Source organism: Carettochelys insculpta, chromosome 20 (assembly GCF_033958435.1).
Source record: "Carettochelys insculpta isolate YL-2023 chromosome 20, ASM3395843v1, whole genome shotgun sequence".
In the NCBI taxonomy this organism is placed as follows: Eukaryota; Metazoa; Chordata; order Testudines; family Carettochelyidae; genus Carettochelys; species Carettochelys insculpta.
In genome coordinates, this window is record NC_134156.1 from 1,296,701 (window position 1) to 1,317,191 (window position 20,491).

At 48.0% G+C, this 20,491-nt stretch overlaps 1 protein-coding gene across 1 annotated transcript in view; it reads left to right on the forward strand.

Moving 5' to 3' along the window:
* Window positions 1-18,590, forward strand: part of DNAH9 (dynein axonemal heavy chain 9) — a 240,318-nt gene extending 221,728 nt beyond the window's left edge. Inside the window, exons 63-68 of the mRNA XM_075014992.1 lie at window positions 1,965-2,156; window positions 2,691-2,882; window positions 3,685-3,855; window positions 6,238-6,420; window positions 13,958-14,347; window positions 16,591-18,590. Of these exons, the coding sequence (XP_074871093.1) occupies window positions 1,965-2,156; window positions 2,691-2,882; window positions 3,685-3,855; window positions 6,238-6,420; window positions 13,958-14,347; window positions 16,591-16,818 (1,356 nt within the window). The 3' untranslated portion in view covers window positions 16,819-18,590. The remainder of the gene's footprint in view (window positions 1-1,964; window positions 2,157-2,690; window positions 2,883-3,684; window positions 3,856-6,237; window positions 6,421-13,957; window positions 14,348-16,590) is intronic.
* The last annotated feature ends 1,901 nt before the right edge of the window (window positions 18,591-20,491 follow it).

The window sequence follows — 20,491 nt, forward strand, 5'->3', positions numbered from 1 at the left end:
CCTTGTGTCCCTCCCCAGCAGTCACCACTGGATGGAGTGCTGATGAAGAGGTGCCCCCACACCTGCTGTGCTGCTGGAGGTGGTACCCATTTTAAGGCTATTGTTGGCATGGCCAGCCACTGCTCACGAGGCCCACAAGCATCAAGCCTTGCAGGGAGCACCCCTGTGTCACTGTTCAGGACCATGTGCAGCGTAGCCTGAAGCCCAGGAGGCACAAGGTGACCCAGTCCTGTCAGAGGGAGGTGCTTCATCATGTGTACCCTGTTAACGCATCTCTAGGGAGGCAGGAGTTAATGTGAGCAGCAGGAGAAGATTATTTCTTTTTTATCCAGTGCCATTCATCATTTTGAATTGCTCAGAAAGTCCCACAGAGCAGGGGAGGGGGAAACCTTCCCTCAACGTAATGTTTTCGTCCTGCTCGCGCTTATTTCAATCAGATAGTAATTAACATTTGCTAAATCTCTCAGGCGTTATAAAATGTCTCTTATCACCAGATCCTGTGGTGTGTGGGAGGGGAACCTGTACACCTCATTGCACTGCTTTGTGCTCCAGTCTTGCACAGTGGACGGGATGGATGTTCAAATTTAGCTCAGCTGAAATCCCCAAAGGAGGCTTATTATTATGCACAGGCAAAATTGTTCTGGTTGTGTAGCTAACAAAACAGTTAGGATTAAATAGAGGGAGGCCAAAGGAGGCTACGAGCCAGATCCTTTCCTAATTTGTATTCAGGCCGAAGTCCCTGGGAGTGCCAGGTAAAACAGGGCTCCAAAGGTGGGTAGATGCGTATGCCTTGTTCTTTGGGTGATATCTGCAAACAGCACCCTAAACACTGCAGGGGGTTGGAAGAGACCCCCTCACTGAGGGGACAGCAGGGCAGCGATTGCTCAGAAGGCCCCCGGCTGATTCTCCTTAAACCAGGGGCAGCACATTTCCCACCAGGCGGGATCACCATTCTGTGGAATTCTGCAGTGACGCAGTACAGCAGCCTGGGAACTGTGGTGGAGTTGAGTAACATAAGAAATAGAAATTGTGAATGAATGGCTGTGAAATTGAATCTTTTAATGACTTTTGTGCCCCTTTGTGTTACCTGTTGTACCATTATAGTTTATTTTGTGCTCTCCCAATCGCTGGGCTTCAGTTCTTACTGTACGAGCAGTGCACAACAGCAGAGAGGCTATCTGCTGCAGAGCTGGGCATTTGGGCACTGACAAGACCTGGAAGGCCATTCGGGCTTGTGAGATGAATACGAGGGCTTGGTGCATTTTTTCTGGAAAATACGGCGCCGTCATCAAGTCCGATGATTCTTCACAGGGGTTAGGGTGTTCAGTTTTAATGCCCTGGGCCCTGCACTGCTGCGGGGTGGCGGGGACTCCTGCCCTGGTCCCCATGCTGCTGCACAACCAGTGGGGACACCTGCCCTAGTCCCTGCACTGCTGTGGGACTGGCGGTGAAAATTTTTCTGGTGTTCTAACTGAAAAAGTTGCCAGAACTCTGTCCTGGTGTGTTCCGCCAGAAAAAAAAGCCGTGTGAGGGCTGCATGTTTCTGTCGAACAGTCAGAAGGGAAATAGTTAACAAGGCAGGTACTTAAACAGCTGCTGTTTGCTTTCCATGTGTATGCCCCAGGGAGGTGAATGGATATTACATTCCTTCCCAGAGCTCTTGTCTCAGGCTGACTGCAGACTCAGGCAGACATCACGACAACAGGGTCCCATTGCAAGGTTTTCTCCTCAATTACAGAACTCCTTTGCATAGAAGCTTGATTCCAGTGCACAGTTCTCATGGCTGTCATTACCATTTTATGGGTACGTGACGGGAGCAGAGGCCAACCGAAAGCCCAGCTTTGTGAAGCAGCTTAGAACCGAACTTCTGATGCAGAATTTGTTAGTGTTTATGAACCACACAGAGCCTGGAAAGGAGGGGCTTAGGGGAAACACCCGACATTGCTGCTCTGTTTCCATTTCAGAACACTCTGGAGATGTGTGCCCGGGAGAACGAGTTCAAAAGCATCCTGTTCGCCCTCTGTTATTTCCATGCAGTGGTGGCCGAGAGACGCAAGTTTGGGCCCCAGGGCTGGAACCGCTCCTACCCCTTTAACACTGGAGACCTCACTATCTCGGTCAACGTGTTGTACAATTACCTGGAGGCCAACACAAAGGTGCATGAAGCAAAGAAGTCAGTTCTGTGTGCAGATAGTGACCCGTTTGCTTATTAGACACACGCTGAAACATCTGAAACCTTTTACATCTAGTGCTAATGCCCTACCATCTTCAGGTTTTGTAACTTAAGAACCTCGCTGTGTCCTGCGAGGCGTGCAGAGTGGCCTTGGTTCCACTTGTATCTGTTGCTTTTGCAAACTGGACTTAGATAAAATATCAGCTCTGGCATGTGGGAGGCTCCCTGCTGCTGGTTGAGGGACAATATTTGGAAATGTTTGGCTGCCTCAGCAGCTCTGTTTAATGTATGGAGCTTTACAGAGATTCACTTTTCATCAGGAAACCCCACAAAGTCTGTTCTGCAGGCTGGGTTCCTCTGGGCTCTTCTCCTACATGTAGCGATTTAGCTGCTACGTGAGAATCCCTTCCTTCCCCCTGCAGATCACTGCTATGCTGTCCAGTTGGCAGCCCCCTGAGGCGGTCAGTGGACCTGCATCTGAGTGGACTCTTTCACGTTTTCTCATTTTGTTGTTTAGGTCCCGTATGACGATCTGCGCTACCTCTTCGGTGAGATCATGTATGGAGGCCACATCACAGATGACTGGGATAGACGACTTTGCAAAACCTACCTGGAGGAGTTTATTAAGCCAGAAATGCTGGAGAGAGAGCTCTTCCTAGCTCCTGGATTCTCTCTCCCGGGGAACATGGACTACAATGGTTATCACCAGGTAGCCTCTTTGTTTTCTTATATTATTTATAAGGCTGAAATTAATGTCCTCCGTAATCACCTCTTAATCTGTCATAGGAGACAGTGAATTGGACTGCAGAGTTCCAGCTCTTCTTATATTATTTCCTGTTATGGGCTTTTTCTGTAGACTCTTAAGCAACGTCTTGGATGAGCCAAGTTTAATGATAATTTGATACTTCATCATGAGCCCTCTCTTCATGCATGAATAAAACAACCGTATTGCTTCTTGGGATTTGAGCAGGTCTAGTGGAAAATTACATCCGCGTGTGGCATGCTAAAATGGCCCTTTCAAGCTCTTTTTATCATTGGGTCTGATGAAAAACACTTCAGGCTCGTGGATGTCTGCTCACCGATTTCACCGGCCCTTTAGTTGCAGGGGTGGCATCAGGCCCTGGCACATTAGTGCATTTTTGTTTATAAAACTGTTGAAATGAGGTCTACCCCTGGGAGTGAGATGCCCAGAAAAAGAGTTCAGAGTACTGATGCCCAAGTATGTAGCAAACAAAAGGTAGAAGAGGCGCAGGTCTGAGATGTAGCCTAGACATCCTGCGACAATGGCCGGTCTTGTTTTGTTGTGGCAGCAATTATTATTATTCCAGTGGCCTTCCTAATTCTACCCTCCTGCTCCCTGTCAGTCAGTTAGCTCCATAGGGCAGTCCAGCAGGATACCCACACTGGGCTGACTGCATGTGGTGGCTGTCTAGCTTATCAAAGAGACCGGTAAGTGTAAAGTGCTTGGCCCTGTACATAACAGTAACGGGAGGTGTGGTGCTCCTTTTTAGTACATCGACCACGCCTTGCCTGCCGAGTCTCCGTACCTGTATGGTCTCCATCCGAATGCCGAGATCGGGGTGCTCACCCAGACCTCAGAGAAACTCTTCCGCACGGTGTTGGAGATGCAGCCACGCAACACTAACACCGGTGAAGGAGGAGGGGCTACCAGGGAAGAAAAGGTAAGGTAAGGCAGAGGAGGGAGCCATTGCCACTGTGTTTCATTTGGCTGCATTTTAGCCTCTCTTTTTTCTCTCCTGACCCTTTATTATAACCTCTTCAGTCTTTGTACCACGTGTACAGGTAAGACTGCCTTCTCCGGGAGCTCACCATGGTCAGTGTAATTGTACCATAGCCAGGATTTTACCTGATCCCCTGCACTCCAGTGCCTTCATTAGCATCAGCCGAGGACACAGAAATTTGTAGGCATTGCTATCTACCCAAGCCGTGTGGAAAAAAAAGAGAAGGGGGAGGACATCGGGCTGGCAATGTGGCTGGCATATGTACAGCTCCCCGGATGTACTGCACACACAATGCTGGACAAGTCTTCCTCCTCAGCACCATTGCCCACCCACTGACAGCCCCCTACGCAGCCTGATGGCTCCCTGTATGGCGCTGCACCTCCTTACAGCCAGCTGACCTTGCTCATGCCTGGAAGGCAGCTGACCTCAGACCAGGCTCTGGTAGTTGAAGGCCTGGCTTCCCGTGAGATCTGAACCGTCGTCAGCTCGCTGCGTTTGACATTTCTTTGCAGACCAGGCGTGTCGGAGCTTTGCTGAGGCTCACGACTCTTTAGTGGGGCTCGGATCAGTTTAGGGAAATCTGAGCCAGTGTATGATTTGGCTTTGGGATCATGCAGTATGTGCGTTCACACGTTGTTTTATCATAAAACTATAGGGGCAGAAGATAATGGCATCACCTATTTCACTCCGAGATGCTGTGGTTTTGAGGTCCTCTGATTCTCATGAAAGGGTACCCATTTCCCCCACATCCCCTCTGACAATCCTATTGTCCTCACTCATCCCTGTCTCGGTCCAGCCATGACCCCCTCTCAGTTCCCAAAGTGATACTTGGTGGTGCACCAGGAGGACCGAGCGAAGACTAGAAAGTGAGGGTGCCGGGGAGAACAGCGATGGGGGGCGGGGGTTGGACCAGGCCTAAACAAGGGCCTGCTGTGGAGGGACTCTGACATGAGAACATGAGGATGGCCACACTGGGTCAGACCTAGGTCCATCTAGCTCAATGTCCTGCCTTCTGACAGTGGCCAGTGCCAGGTGGCCCAGAGGGAGTGACACGAACACTGGAAGAGTTCCCCATGGCACTGTTGCCATTGTGCCCTTCTGCAAGGGCCAGGAGATCAGGAAGGCTCCAGTGTGGGTTAGGTTGTTGCTCTCCTGTCCTCCCCTGGCATCTCATCTGCTCCTGCAGGAGCCTTGCTGCTCTCTGCAGCCCTCAGCAGCCTTCTCCAGGCCTTTGCAGGCATTTCTCTCCTGTCTTCCCAGACCTTTCCTTTTGTTACCCCAAAGGCCTGATTGAATCACACAGCCCATCTTCATTTGTGGAGAACAACCAACCAGTGTCACACGTAGGGCTGAGATTCCTGTGATAGTGCTACCCCCTGTAACAGCTCCACACACGTCACTTACAAGAGAATAAATTGCTTTGCCCTGACATTGCCTTTTGTTGATTGCAGCCATTGAAATCTGTTCCCAGGTATTAGAGAGGAACAGTTAAGTGCTGTGTTTATGGAAACCACAAGGACAGGCTGCAGCTTTTGTTTTTTTTTCCAAGCCCAAAGAACAGGAAAGCAGCAGTGAGGAGATATGGGCTTTTGTTGAACCCTCCATGTCTCTGAAGCATGAGAGTATGAGATCCTCGATATGATGTTGGCACAGAGATATCACATCACCCTCTGGCTTCCATTCCCCAGCAATGTCCTCAGTTTGGGAACTTGAAATATGATAACCCTATCTTGAAGTGCTCTGAGATATCTAGTGATGGGGGTTGGGAGTTCCTAGGCATACAATTTCTGTTTGTTAGTTACACACCTACCCTCATATTTCCAAATCCAGCTGGGCAGGAGGCAGGGAATAACTTACTTCATTTTGCTTTTCCCCCATGTTGCATTTATTCAGAATATTGAATTCAGCTTAGAACTCCGTTAAAAACAATCTCCCAGTTTTGTCACTGGAACATGAAAGAATAGTTCATACAGTCAGTGACCCTGGAAGCACCAGTATTTGACTTTACCTTTATAGCTGCATCCATCTTCCTGCATTATACCTAGCCTTAGAAAAAGGAGCCTGGCAAAGCTGGCTGCAAAAGACAGTGGGCATTTATAAATAGTCCTTTTAAAGGAGCCTCATTTGACATAACCTTTGGTAGGCATTTGAATTTCCCTGGGATGGTGTGACCTGGTTTGAGAGGTACCATGTACGACTGAGTGAGACATCGGTTGCTTGCTGATGTGGTAAGTGGAAGCTGGAGCTCTCTCCCTCCAGTAAGTGGACAAAGGACGTGGGTCACTCACTGACTCTTCCTTCTCTCTTTCCCATGGGAAACAGGTGAAGGCTGTTCTGGATGAGATTTTAGAGAAGTTAACAGATGAGTTTAACATCCCGGAGCTGATGGCAAAGGTGGAGGAGAGGACGCCGTACGTTGTGGTTGCCTTCCAGGAATGTGAACGCATGAACATCCTCACCAGTGAGATAAAGCGGTCGCTTAAGGAGCTGGATCTGGGATTGAAGGTAGGCACTCACTCTTCTAGACGCTGGCTCTCTGGTGACAGCTTATGTGCATGATGAATGATTGGAAAGCTGGAGTGATGGGGATGTGAAGAGAAATGAACATTCCTCGTCTTTAAACAGTTACATTTTAAAATGGTACCCAACTAATAGCATGATGTGCTGCAGTGTTACATGAGCAGATTCATAGTTCTTCTTCACAAGCTAGATGAGGCAATCACAATGGTTCCTTCTGGCCTTGCAGTCTCTGAAAAGTACATGTGGTCCTTTAGCGCCTTTTTGGAGATACGAGGAAGTATTCTTTTACACAGTGTCTGAATAGCCTGTGGAAATCACTTGTAACAGGGTGTCACTGAAGACAAGAGCTTAACAGGATTCACAAAAAGAATTGGTCTGAGTAGGGTCGAGCTAGAAGGAACCAGGAATTGGGTCATCTGGTCCATGCCCACATGTTGAAGCAAAGCCAGTTACACGTAGACCATTGGCAATAACTGTCCAAACTTTTCTTAATCACTTCCAAAGATGGAGATTCCCCAACCTCCTTTGGTAATCTATCCCCACCCTGAACTATCCTCATCATAAGAAAGTTTCCTCTTATAGCTCACTTAACTTTCCCTTGCTTCAGATTAAACTTCTTGTTCTACCCTCAGTGGAGACAAAGAACAATTAATCAATGTCTTCTTTGTAACAGCCTGTTACTCATTTGAAGACTCTAATCAGGTTCCCCTCTTCACTCTGTGTTTCTTGAGACTAAACATACCAATGTTTTCTAAATCTGGTTTCATGGGTGGGTTGTCAGGACACCTAATAGCAGAGGCAAAGAGGCTGTGCCCTGGAGAGGAGTCACTAAGCCACTGCTCTGCCTGCTTGCAACCACCAGCGCCTGGCAGTCATAATCATCATGCTTGTCCCCCACATTACAACTCATGTATTGCTGAAGCAGAGCAGCCCACACAGTGGAAGCTGTGGATGCTCCCCCAAGCCTGGTTAAGACATTTCTATGGCCCATTAGACACCAGGGATGGACCTAAGTAACTTAAAACCCCAAATGTCCTGTTAGTAACTACTGTGTGAGGCGCGTGGGCCAGGAAGTACCCCAAAATAGCAGATCTACTTGGACCTCTAGCTGTGTCAGCAAAGCAGTGAATTCCGTGCTTGAAGGAACCGGTGGTTACTTGTTCCAAATAACCACAGCATCCTAGGCTGGAGGGACTGGCAGGAGAGCAGTGGGGCGGCCGCCTGGTCCCGTACTCATACCTTTTGTAGCCGTTATCATCACAGCTTCCTGATCTGCTGATAGAGCCTCTGACAGAGGGTTCTTCAAGTTACAGGTAGCACTATTAGTCTGTTTGCATAGCCGGGATAGCTCCTAAACTCCTTCTCTTCATCAGCCCTGCCTGCCTCCCTTCCTTGCACTGCTGACAGCTTCCTGCAAGTAGACAATTGGCAGGTGTCCTTCACTTAAAGGATGGAAAAGTCTGTTTGTCTTCTCTAGAGGTGCATGTAATCCACCCATAGGTCATTTTGTGATGGCCACATGGTGATAGGGGTGCTGGTCTTCCCAGGGCTCTTATCATTAGGGCATGGCAGAAGGAAAGTCTCATGAGACAGACACTTGATAATCATTCTCTGTTCCCTACAGCAAGGTCCCTTCCACAGATACTGTGACAATATGAAACTATGATCCAGTATAACAACTTGGGTGCAAGTCCATAGCAGCTTATTTGGATGGGGAAGCAGAGAGAAAGCCCCTTCTTACCAGGCTCACTGGGATAGAATCATAGAACACTAGGACTGGAAGGGACCTCGAGAGGCCATCGAATCCAGCCTCCTGCCCTAATGGCAGGACCAAGTACTATCTAAACCACCCCTGATAGACCTCTATCTAACCTGTTCTTAAATATCTTAAATATATGCAAAGCTGTAGCTTCTCCAAGTCAAATGAGCAGAGAGAAATTAACCTGCAGATAGAGGGTCAGCTGGCATACCCCTTCTCAAAGAAGAGAAAGTGACCACTCAGACAAATATTTCTTAAACTGGTCTCCAGCCTGCTGTATGAGACGTTTAACATTATTTTAAAAAATCACCATTTAATTTTATTTTATTCTAGTTGGCCTCATTTCCTGCTTACATAGTAATGCTCTGCTGCCTAGTTTAAATACACCCTGAAACACACAAATGATGTAACATCTTCTGGATGAACTCTGATAAGTTGGCCCATTTAGGCCTCTTTCTCTTGGGTTCCCTCGGTGAGAAATGGGGATAATGATGCTTAACCACTTTTGTGCAGACCTTGGAAAGCTGTGGAGGAAAGCACTAAGAAATATTTTTCTTATAATTTTCTGGACTGATAAATACACTGGAGGTAATTCAGCTGCCTACTGTACCAGTTAGAAAATCACATGAAAGTGAAAGTGTGGTATTAGTCTGCCGTGCAAAACCTGTTCTGTTTTAATCAATTTGTGTCTTATTGTTAAAATAGCAAAGCAGTGAATATAAAGCATGTTTTTGTATGCATTTCCCTCAGATAGAAGGTGCTAAAACCTGAAATTCAAAAGTTGGAGTGACATCTGTCTACTGCTGAAAAAACTGGTGTTTGTTCTGTTGACTAGAGAGACAAAAATGTCCTGTGTGCTTTGTAGTTCTGCAATATACACAAGCTGCTTTAAAATAGGCTGATATTTATGCTGCCAATTATTTTAAATAGATTTACTTTATTTACTAGAGTTTGGCAGTTGAATTGGAAATTCCGTTTCCTGAGACAGGTAAACAGAAGTGATTTAATGCTTCAATCTCTGAGTAGCAAACAAGATATTATTGTAACTGGGACATTGTGTAGCGATTAGATTTAATGTGGAGAAATGCAAGGGACTGTATATTGGCCAAGGAAAACAATGCGAAGAAGGGCCCTGAACTAAACCACAAGGCTTCAAACAGAGTTTAAGCAGTAACAAAACATGCTCATCTTCCAGACTACAGCATACATGTCACAGGGCCTTTGAGTGAGATGCAGGGGGCTCTACAGAGAGACCTGTGGCCGGAAGCAGGCCCACTGATGGGGGGCACAAGGGGCAGCTGGTTTTTACAGGGGCCAAGAGTTCTGGCTGCCATCACTGCTACTTTGGTAAGGGGTCAGTGATTTGAGATTTTAATTCTATCATGTACTGATCTGTGGGGATGTTGTACCCCTGACGGGCCCTCTCAGAATTTAGGAAGAATTTGTTTACATCATCTTGCACCTGGTACCTGGGGAATATTCTAGGGTGTTGATTAGTGATTGGAGCAGAAGCTTGGGAAGGGCAGTTAGATGGTGTATCTGGAGCATCCTGTTTCCTCATCTTCTCTAGTTCAGTTTCTGCCTGATTTGCTGCTTGTTCCATCTCTGTGTGCCTCACCTCTGCTTCCACTTGGGCGTGCTGCACCTCTGCACACTTCCCTATCTGCAGGAGGAGCTTCATCTCTTTGTGAGCTTATGGCCTGTCTGCAAGGCAGCCTCCCACCCTGAAGTCCATCGTGTGGCAGGGTTAGGGCTGTCCACCGGTGTTTGTCTTCACTAGGCTATTTCCTTACTGTCCCCTCAAAGCCAAGGTCCAGTCCCCTCTCCCTGGATTGGGACATTTGGCTCATGTATGGGCTTGTTTCCAAACTCCTCTACCTGTCTCCCAAACTTCTGCATGGGGCTGCTTCCTGCCTTACTCCACCCTAGCTATCCAGTTGCCCTGAAAGCTAGAAAAAAAACAACTGTCTGGATTGGACTGTCTGACTTTTGCATGGTTACCTTCTGTGTGCCTTTCCTTGAAGGAGCAAAAGAAAAGAAAAAAAAATCCCATGCTTGCAAACAGTCAAAAGAAAAACCTATGTCCTTTAAAAGTTTGGGGGTCTTAAAATGATCCCCCTACACTGCCACCACATTGCGCCTGATTTCCCATCTTGGCACTTCTGAGTGCAGGTAATGAGGGTCAGCTAGTTAAATAAAACACTGCTAGACCCTGCCTCTGCAGTTCCCACAGACAGAAAAGTTTCTCTGACTTCACTCTTTCCTGAAATTAGTCAGTAGCTGCCAAGTGTACAAAATCCCCCTTTCAGGAAAGAAATCACTTAGATCTCTTTCCTGAGGGCAAAACCCCCAATGGCCTTCTCTCAAGGAGTTGGAAAGAAATAACAAAAGCACCCCACAAAAATAAACAAACAAACATGACAACAACAAACACATGCAGGGAGCTGTGAGCTCTCTGGTAAAGTTTGTGCGGCCAGGGAAGTAGTTTTAAGCCCTTGTAGGACACAAAGGATCAACCAGTATTTGTTAAAAAAGGAAAGAAAAAAAAACCCACTTATTAAAACAGGACTATTTTTGCAAGAATTGGAATTGACTTAGTGTTTACAAAAAAAAACCAAAAAACATAAAGCAAAATACAGGGATTTTAACCTGGGTCAGATTCTTGGTTACAGGAGAGAACAAAAGGAGCAAATAAGCAGCTTAGACATAATTTCCAAACCCCCAAACAATGAAAACAATAAACTTTACATGACTACCTACATTTTTTTCTACTCACAAATTTTGATAAGCCCAGGGGATCTATTTTGGAAGAGCTCATTTCTTCCCCCCATCCCCAGAGAAATATTCCCTCTCTTCTATGTCTCTGTTTCCTAACAAAGGAGAGATGCTGCTGTGATTCAGTTTTAGGCTTGAATTTTTTCCTTTAGACCATTTTGGCTTTTTGTCACTTTTTCCCAGTACCCCTCCCTCAGAGGCAGGTTATCTGTACCCTTTTCTAGTGCTCCAGGTGAGTTTAGGCTTTCCTTCGCAGCACCCATTCATAACTATAGCAAAGAATTTTTCTAACTTGAATTCATTCAGATTAGTCAAAAGATCTGTGATGTGTTCTTTACTTGACCTGATCTGCTTCCCTACCTCTTTATTGTCTCTGAAAACTGAGCTAGTTACGTGTTGCCTAGCAGTCGCAGGTTATTTATTGTGAGAAGAATGAAACAAGGTCAGAATTAAGCAGCTTCATCTTCATATCATGTTACCTCCTTTGTTGATCAGTGGAGTCACACCCTCCTTGATCTTCGCTTTTTGTCTGACATAGCTGTAGAACTCCTTCTTGTTCCTAACATTTTTTACCAGCTGTAACTCATTCTTTTCCTTGGATTTCCTGATTTTTATCCCTCTACACTCATGTTGTTTCTGTATATATTACCTAGCAACGTGCTCATACTTATATTTCCTGTATGCTCCCTTTTGGTTTTTAGACAGCTAAAAGACTCATTCAGCCTCATGGTCTCTGTTGGCTCCTTTTGTCTTTACTCTGCATCGGAATAGCTTGATGTTGAGTCTCAACATCTTCTAGGAACTACCAACCCCCTCCAAATCCTAATTGGTCTCTCAGCTGCCCAGAGTTTCAGCAGCCAAAGCAGTGGTAACTTAACTCTTCTCTTCAGTCGGTGTCAAGAATGAATCAGTAGGGACACAGCTCCTCCTTCTGATATATATGATTGATACAAACCAGAGTGCTTTTACTTAAAACTACTTTTTATTACATCTCAAGCACCCACACAGACACCCCTCTGTGACAGCACTAAGTTGAGACCAAAGTCTGCTTATGTGTAAGCGACAGCAGGTTGTGGATGGCCGGTTGCCTTCCTGTTGGGGAGTTTGGGGTGTCAGCTCCTTGTCTGTAGAAAAGCTTCCTTGGTTTGCTCCAAAGTATATTCTTTCCCCTAGTTCTTTACAGTTAACCTAAAGTACATAACTCACAGTGACTCACCATCGTAACCCCGGGTGGGTCACCAGTTCTTCTACTTTCAGCAAAGTACTTGTTAGTGCTTTAAAATATTTCTTGTCATAACAACAATAAAACTCATACATCAAAGGCACTTAAATCCAAGGTTGGCTGTCCAAACATTACATTTGTTTACATGATACGTTGACAGCTTGTTTATGGTGACCATACGTACCATTTTGGTGGGGAGAGTCCCGTTAAGCCCTGGCCTGGCTGTCCCAGCTTCTTTGGCAAAACTGGGTATTTGTCCCATTTCCAGCTGATCACTTGGCCAGAGCAAACTGGACAAATGCATAGTTTTGCCAAAAAAGTGGGGTGCAACCTCTAGAGGGGTAGGGGGTTACAGGAGGGGTCAGCAACACTTATGTGGGAGGGAGGGTGTGGGAATGTGGCTAGGGCTAGGCCAGCCATGGGAGGGCAGCAGGAAGGGCTCAGGCCCAGAATGGTCCAATGCACAGAGGGGAAGTGGGAGGCCTCAGCTTGGCCCTGCCTGTGGGGGGTGAGAAAGAAGGACTCGAACCTGTCCCATGAGCCATATGTATAGAATGGAGGACTGTCCCCTGGGAATCAGTGATCTAAAAAAGAGTTTGGGGTCATGGTGGATAATCAGCACTCCTGGTGCAACTCCGTGGCCCAAAGGGCTAGTACCATTCTTAGCTGTTTGCCGCTGGAATCCTGTGTCCAATTCTGGTGCCCACAGTTTGAGGAAGATGTTGATAAAGTGAGGAGGGTTTAAAGAAGAGCCACAAGAACAATGAACGGTTGGGAAAATGGTCTTATAGTGATAGTAGTAAAGAGTTTAATATAGTTTCTTAACAAAGAAGAAGATAAGGGGTGATTTGATCACATTCTAGAAGTACCTACCCTGGAGAATTTGATAGTGGGCTCTTCAGTCTAGCAAACATAGGTGTAACATGATCCAATGGCTTGAAGTTGAAGCTAGACAAATTTGAATTGGAAATAAGACAGTTTTTTGCAGGAAGGATAATGAACCATTGCAACAACTTAGGGAAGTTTGTAGTGAATTTGCCAGCGCTGCCATTTTAAAATCAAGAGTTCTGCTCCAGTTCAAGCTGGAATTGCTTTGGCAAAGATCCAGACAAGGTGCTCACAGTGCTCTTAGAATCTAGGTGTCCTGCATGACTACATCATGTTTCAATTTATTCAGTGTTTCTTCATTTCAAAATAATTCCATTTTGCAGCCTAAGTTGCTCAGAGAAAAGACCCGTGCTGTAGAGTAACCTGTGGTATTCAGAACAGGAAAGACTTCAGGGGAAGAGGGCTGATTTGGTACTGACCAGTGTCTGGTGAGGTTTTCGGAAGAGAACAATGGGGCCGCAGTGATGGAAAGTGCTGAACACTTTTGGAAATCTGGCACTCACAGACTATGCCCATGGAGAGGAAATGAAAGCAGTGTAGGAAGAAATGGAGGACACAGCTGTTAGCTGGCAGTGGTCCTCCCTGCCTGGTACTTTTTTGCACTTTTCCACCAAGCACTATTGGTATTGCAAAAAGGGTGAGAAATTGGGAGGTTGCAATGGAAGTGCCCATGAGCGTTGAGTTCATGGAGAGGTCCTGTGGTTGTGTAGTCATGTGAGAACTCCTGGGGTGCAGCTGCTTCACAACCTCCCAGCTTCGCTTGTTGTATAAAGGGAGCTGCTGTTCAGTGTCCAACAGCTGCTGTATTTCACTTGAGGTGGCTGCGCTTCAGTGTTGTGCTTCTGCTTATTATCCTCTCGCTTCTTTTTCTCCACCAGGGAGAGCTGACAATGACAGGCAATATGGAGAACCTACAGAATGCCATCTTCCTGGACACCGTGCCTGAGTCTTGGACTAGGAGGGCTTATCCCTCCATGGCTGGCCTGGCTGGCTGGTTTGCCGATCTGCTCAGTCGCATCAGGGAGCTTGAGATGTGGACAGGAGACTTTGTCTTGCCCGCTGTTGTGTGGCTAGCGGGATTCTTCAACCCTCAGTCTTTCCTGACAGCCATCATGCAGTCCATGGCTCGGAGGAATGAGTGGCCTTTAGATAAAATGGCTTTGCAGTGTGATGTGACAAAGAAGAACCGTGAAGATTTGAGTAGCCCTCCCCGCGAGGGCGCCTACATACATGGCTTATTCATGGAGGGTGCACGATGGGATATGCAGGTAACTGATGAGGGGATGACTCACTGCAGTTTACAGCCTATTGCTGGGGATGTTTATTGTTACAGCTGAAGCCCACATTTGTCCCCTCCAAGGGCACGCCGGCACAGCAGGTAGGAGGCACACGTGTTAACTCTGCTTGAGCTAATGCACGAAAAATAGCAGTGTGGCCACAGCAACACAGGCTGGCCATGTGTTTACAACCCCCGCTCAGCCCCGGGTGTGTATTCAGGCAACTGGCCTGCATGGCTGCACAGAGCTACCATGTGTCTGTCTAGCCTCCCCTGGGAAGCAGCCGCATAGGCACTGTATTCATGTAACTTAACGAGGGCGGTTGACAAGCATGTTTCCTGGCACTGGTGGTGGTGTTGCATGATTAGGGAATGTCTGCAGCTGGGGATGGGGGTGGGGTAGCGCGCGAGGTGTTTGCAGTGCTTGCCAGAGCAGTGTGCTGTGGAGTGGGGCCCAGGCTTGCCAAGCTGGTGTCTGCGTGGGTAACTGTGGGGAAGAGGGTGTGAAATGATTGTTTGCCGTTGCTTTCAGGGAGGGCAGGAGAGGGGAGGAGGTGAGATGATTGTGGTGGGCTGATGACTTGTACCCAGCAGCTCCTGTGAAAATGGTTTTGTCCCATCGGGCACTGGAGCCTAGCCCATAGTTCAGTGGGCGTTAGGAGCTGTGGGGTGGCTGCTCATAGTGCTTTACTGTCTGAGCCACAGTAGAGTGGCGCACTCCATGGACTGAATGTATGTAGTGAGGACACTTCCCTTCGACTTCAGAAAATCACATAAGTGTCAATCTCAATACAGGCAACCTAATTTCATAGTGCAGACGTACCCGCAGGGTGCAGGGCGCAATAAGGCTCCAGATCCCCTTCCAAGCTTGGAATGCTGCAGAACCCGGCAACTCTGACCACAACATCCATGCAAGGGAGCTGTGTGAGCAGCTGGAGTTCATGTCCCTGCTCCAGATAAAGATGTCCTGCTTGGGGGGTTGGCCTTGCTGGTAACTGAAATCCCAGTAACTGTACACACACCAGGCTTTTTGATCACTTTGTTACTTCTGCTCACCGTTTTGGACTCTCAGTGAGCCTCAAGAAGACAGAAGTTATGCCTTTGTCTGTTTGGAAAGAGCCCAGCTCTCCAGTGGTCACTGCTGCTGGTACAGTTCTTAAGGCTTTTGACAAGTTTTGCTACCTCAGAAACGTCCTGTCCTTTGGTGTAAACATGGATCGTGACATATGTGCTCAATTAGCCAAAGCCAGCGCTGCCTTTGGAAAATTGACTGAATGCCTATAGAACAACCCTGGTATTAAACTCTATACCAAGGTAGCAGTTTATCAGGCAGGTTCCTGAATCTCCTGCTGTGTGGCACAGAGTTATGGACAATATATCACTGCCATGTTTTGAAACTCAATCAGTTCCATACGCGCTCTCTGAGGGAGATCACCCACGTGAATTGGGGGGACAAAGTTCCTACCATGGAGGTTCATAAGCTGTGTTGCGTTGTGAGCATGGAAGCAATGCTTATGAGCAAACCGTTTCACTGGATTGGTCATGTTACGAGAATGCAGCATACACGGATACCAAAGATGGTCTTCTACGGCCAGCTTGCTCATAGCAAGCGCTCTATCAGTGGTCAGTATAAGCGCTATAAAGACATATGAAAGGCCAGTGCGAAGTCATGCAGCTTATCTCCCAATGATCTGGAAATTCTGGTTCAGGACAGATTGTCCTGACATCAAACCACTGTACAGGGTCTTCATTGCTTTGAGAGTCAGCAGATCCAGGCACTACAGGAGGGCTTCAGGATTCGTCCCCAGTCATAGAGTCTTTTCCCTGGGGAGTCCTGATCTGGTGGGCTTGGGGACAGCTGGTGTCGGGGTATAACTGCTCCTTTTCCTTTTGACTAAGCGGTATCAGAGAAAGGTGGCTGATGGAAGTGGATGGCCATGTGATCTTGGCACCTCCATGCCTATTTTAACACTTAATTAAAGACGTTTTCACCTGGTGAGACAGCACATGTCAAGAGGTTAGACCTGTCCAGTATTTTACTTTGATACAACATAGTCTGCAGTGGGCCAGGACATAAGAGCAGTTGCCGAAGGGCAAAAGCCGGAAGTAGCACGTGGCAGGAAGCAGAGTATGGTAGGAGCAGGAGGTGATAAATGACTGTGTCTCGTGGGGGAAGTGGCTCTGGTGGTGTTCTTTGGTGGGAAACATTGAAACCTCCTTTTCTTTCCTCTGCAGGTGGGAATGATGGCAGATGCCAGGCTGAAGGAACTGACTCCAGCCATGCCTGTTCTTTTCATCAAGGCCATTCCCGCAGACAAGCAGGACACCCGCAACGTGTACCTGTGTCCTGTCTACAAAACGCGCCAGCGAGGGCCAACCTATGTGTGGACTTTCAACCTGAAAACGAAGGAGAACCCTTCCAAGTGGGTCCTGGCGGGGGTGGCGCTGCTTCTGCAGACTTAGGTTCCACTGGACACAGAGTCTCCCAAAAAGAGACTTTCTCAATGGAAACTTTGAACCATTTCACATTCAAACAATTTCTAAGTGAATATATGTAGAGTTAAAAAAAAAACCCAAACGCACCCTGTTTTTCTAACTCTTTGTGTGCGGGCATTTGTTGAGCTTGGGAAATAACTTCTTAAAAGGATGTAGCATGCAGTAGCAGATGCCTTGTTGGGACAGCTAGTGTAACTGAGTGGCTAGACAATTGATGAAAGAGAGCCTGGGTTTTATTCCTGGCTCATCTGATGCATGACCGTAGGCAAATCCTTCCTTGCCTCAGTTTCCCCACCTGTAGAAGGGGAATAGTAACACCAGCAGCCTTTGTAAAGTGATTTATTCACTGATAAAAGGTGCTGCATAAAGGCAAGGTCTTTTAATGTATGTGACAGGATGCTGCAGCCACAGCCTCAACTGCTCTCAATCTTTGTAGTGCCATTCATACAGTGGAACTATGTGGATTTAAACCAGCGGAAGTAGTGGCCCCATATCTATCTCATCCAGAGGATTACAGAGTTGTGAGGCTCCAGTTTTACCTAATGTCTATTTTTCTGTCCTGATCCAAAGCAAGTCGAAGTCAGTGGGAGTCCGTCCATTGACTTTGCGGGGTTGTGGATTTGGCAGATTGAATAAGTTTTGTAATCGGTTCAGTCTTTTTTTTCAATCCAACCAAACATTTCAGTGACGTGATCAAAAATGCTGAAAGCCAGGGCGCCCAGCGCTAAATGATTTTAAATGATTTGATTTGGAATTCCTCTTTGGTGTCCTTATGCTCTAGCAACATTGGAGGGCGATAGAACACCGTTGGGCTATTAGTGAAGCTGAATGGGGGAGACACGGATTTTCGAAGTAAAGCAAGCCACTGAGGAATAAGATCTTCATTCTTGGACTGGCCTCTAGAACTCCTGTTGCTTTGTTTTGGTCTGGCATGCCAACCCCATCCCGGTGCACAGTAAATTGCGTGCATGCCATGAGGGGCCACGGAAAGGGTGCAGGTAGCTGCAGTTAGAAAGATCTTGGGATCGTTATTGCAAGGACTAGCTTCACAGAGGGACTTAGGCACCTGACTGCTGCTTTTACAGCCTAAATCCCTGAATCGGGCCTGATTGATACTCTCAGTCCCTCTGCCCCAGCTGCCCCTGTAGTTCCTAAACTTGCTCAGCACCTAATTTTTGCAGCAAATAGGTCTGCCTGTGTGCATGTACACTGCAGCCCCATGCCGGCCAGCCAGAGCCCCAGAGCGGGTCAGGAGCTGGGGAAGATAGCCATTTGTGGAACATGACGTTAGAGCACACCCGCTAGTCTGGGTGCCTATAGGTGAGCCAGCCAGGTGCTCCCTCATAACTTTTGGCGCACAGATCAGGGCTCGCAACTGGTGGGATCCAGAGGGGGCTACAAGAAAGTGAGTGCAAGGCACAAGAATGCCCCTGTAGCCTAGTGATTAGAGCATTGGTCATGGCAAAATTAATGTTGCTATAAAAGCCTTAATGTTTTGTGACCTGACATCTGCCTGTACAAGGCCAGAGAACTGTACGTTCACTTGGCTGGAATCTGGCCCATGTAACAGAGGCTGTGTGTGCTTAAAGGCTGGGCCCACCTATTGCATTGATTTTAACTCCTTTCTTCAACAGATTGGCCCCCCTTTCTGCTCAGTGCTGCCCTCTGCAATGCCCCATTACCTGCAGGAAGGGGAAGAAATCATTAAATTCCCCAAGCTCTGGGTGCTCTTAGCAGGGTACATTGCCTGCTCTGCTCTCCTGCCGTCTGAAGCAGAATGGGATGTTGACACCGAAGTGGCTCCCATTGTTTTATTATGGATAAAGCTCTTCTTTCATAATTCACTGGTTGGGCTCACTAGGTGTTTGGGGGATATTTATTGACACTAGAAATGTCACCTGGATGCTCACGCTGCCTCCTTTTGAAAATCCTCTCAGCACAGGTTGGGATGGGAAATGGTACAGTGAACTCACAAACAAGTAATCTGGTGCTTGTGGGAGGAAGGGCTGTGATTTGCAAGGTGTGTGCATTTAAAAGAAGTAATTAAATGCAGCTGGCCAGGCTATTCACTAGGAGCAGTGCATTGTCCTAAGGTGGGAATGACCTGTGCATGGAGCTACCCTGCCCACCTGCATCCCACTCTGTGGAGCCTTATGCGAGTGGAAGGACTGAATGACAGCGAGAGCCCTGCTCTCATGTATATCAGGGAGGCCCAAGCCCTGGCTGTAGTCAAGAGGCCTTCAGTTCTGAGCCACAGCCTTGCTCCAGGACAGCCTGGCTCTGACAACTCAAAGCCCAGGCAAGCCTAGGCCAAAGCACTCTTGTGACTGGGTGACCCAGGCCCTTTGATGCCCCTGCTGGAGGCATCATAAGCCCACCAAATCCAGATCCAAAACTGGAGCAGTGAATGTGGGTCCTCCAGGCCTTCCTAGAGAGGATGCAGGAAAGCAGCCAACCAGAGTGCAACAGGCCCAGTTAAAAGAAGCTGCGGGGGCTGAGCAGGGCATTGCTGTTGGGACCAGCGGGTGCAGGAGGTGTGGAAGGCTGTGAGACACCACAGGCAGAGACTGGGGAGAAACCACCTCAGGCAGAGGCTGAACTGCAGCCCTCTCCAACTGCAGAGACGTGCGAGGAAGAACTCTGACTGAAAGGGGCCAAAGACGGTTGCAAGCTTCCAAGTAGAGGCTGCGAAGACAACCCTGAGAAACACTCCAGGCAAGGAGGCCTGGGACAGACCTGCCCCAAGAGTGGACTAAGAAGGTGGGCTCAGAGTGGGAAGCAGCTCAGAAAATGCAGTTGTGGCAGCTATTGAGACAGCGGTGGCGGCAGCACATGGCTGCTGTTTCTAGGATCACTGGATGGGGAGCTGGAACAGTAGGGGGTCCTGGATCCCCGCTGGAGAAGTGGCCTGAGCCCCAAGGCGGGGATAAGGTTTAGTACTGAGGATGGGCTGAAAGAGGGCCCACCAGCATTGCGCTGTGTTCCCAAGAAGGGCTTCGTTCATTTTCAATTTGATGAAGACCTGCCCGATGAGTGCACTGGAGAGCTCTGGTGCAGAGGTACAGTGTCACCGGAGAGCCTAGCCACTCAGTGCACCGCTGCCCTGCTGCGCCATCTGCCATAATGCAAATGTGACAGCTGGCATCTTGCCCAACCCCCCTGCCTGAGCGCCTGGCAGGTTGAGCCAGGGGACCCTGCTCTGCAGCATGCCTCTGGCCTGTGTGGCTTGGGACAAGAGGATGCACTGTGCAGTCAGGGGCCTGACACAGACATTCACAAGCTTCAGATCACCTATCCCAGTGGAAGTCCCCGAGCCGCCTGAAGCCCAGTGGGTTCTACTGGAGACCAGAGGGCATGAGGGAGCTGTCCCTTTATGAACTGCCATGACAGAAAGATGCAACCGTTGCTGGAAGAGAAGGGTGTTTTCACAGAGCGGCCAGCTAGCCGCTAGCCAAAGTAACTGAAGCACCTTACGCTTGTCCTAGCCAGGCAGCGGCATGGGAACAGTGTTGGAAAAGTTAACTGCTTGAGTGTGCAGCCATGAGAAAATGAGGACACACCTATATTCCCAGGGGCTGTAGGACCTGCACCGCGGCCTGTTGAAAGGCCTGGTAGCCACAGGGAACGAGGGCCCTTTTGG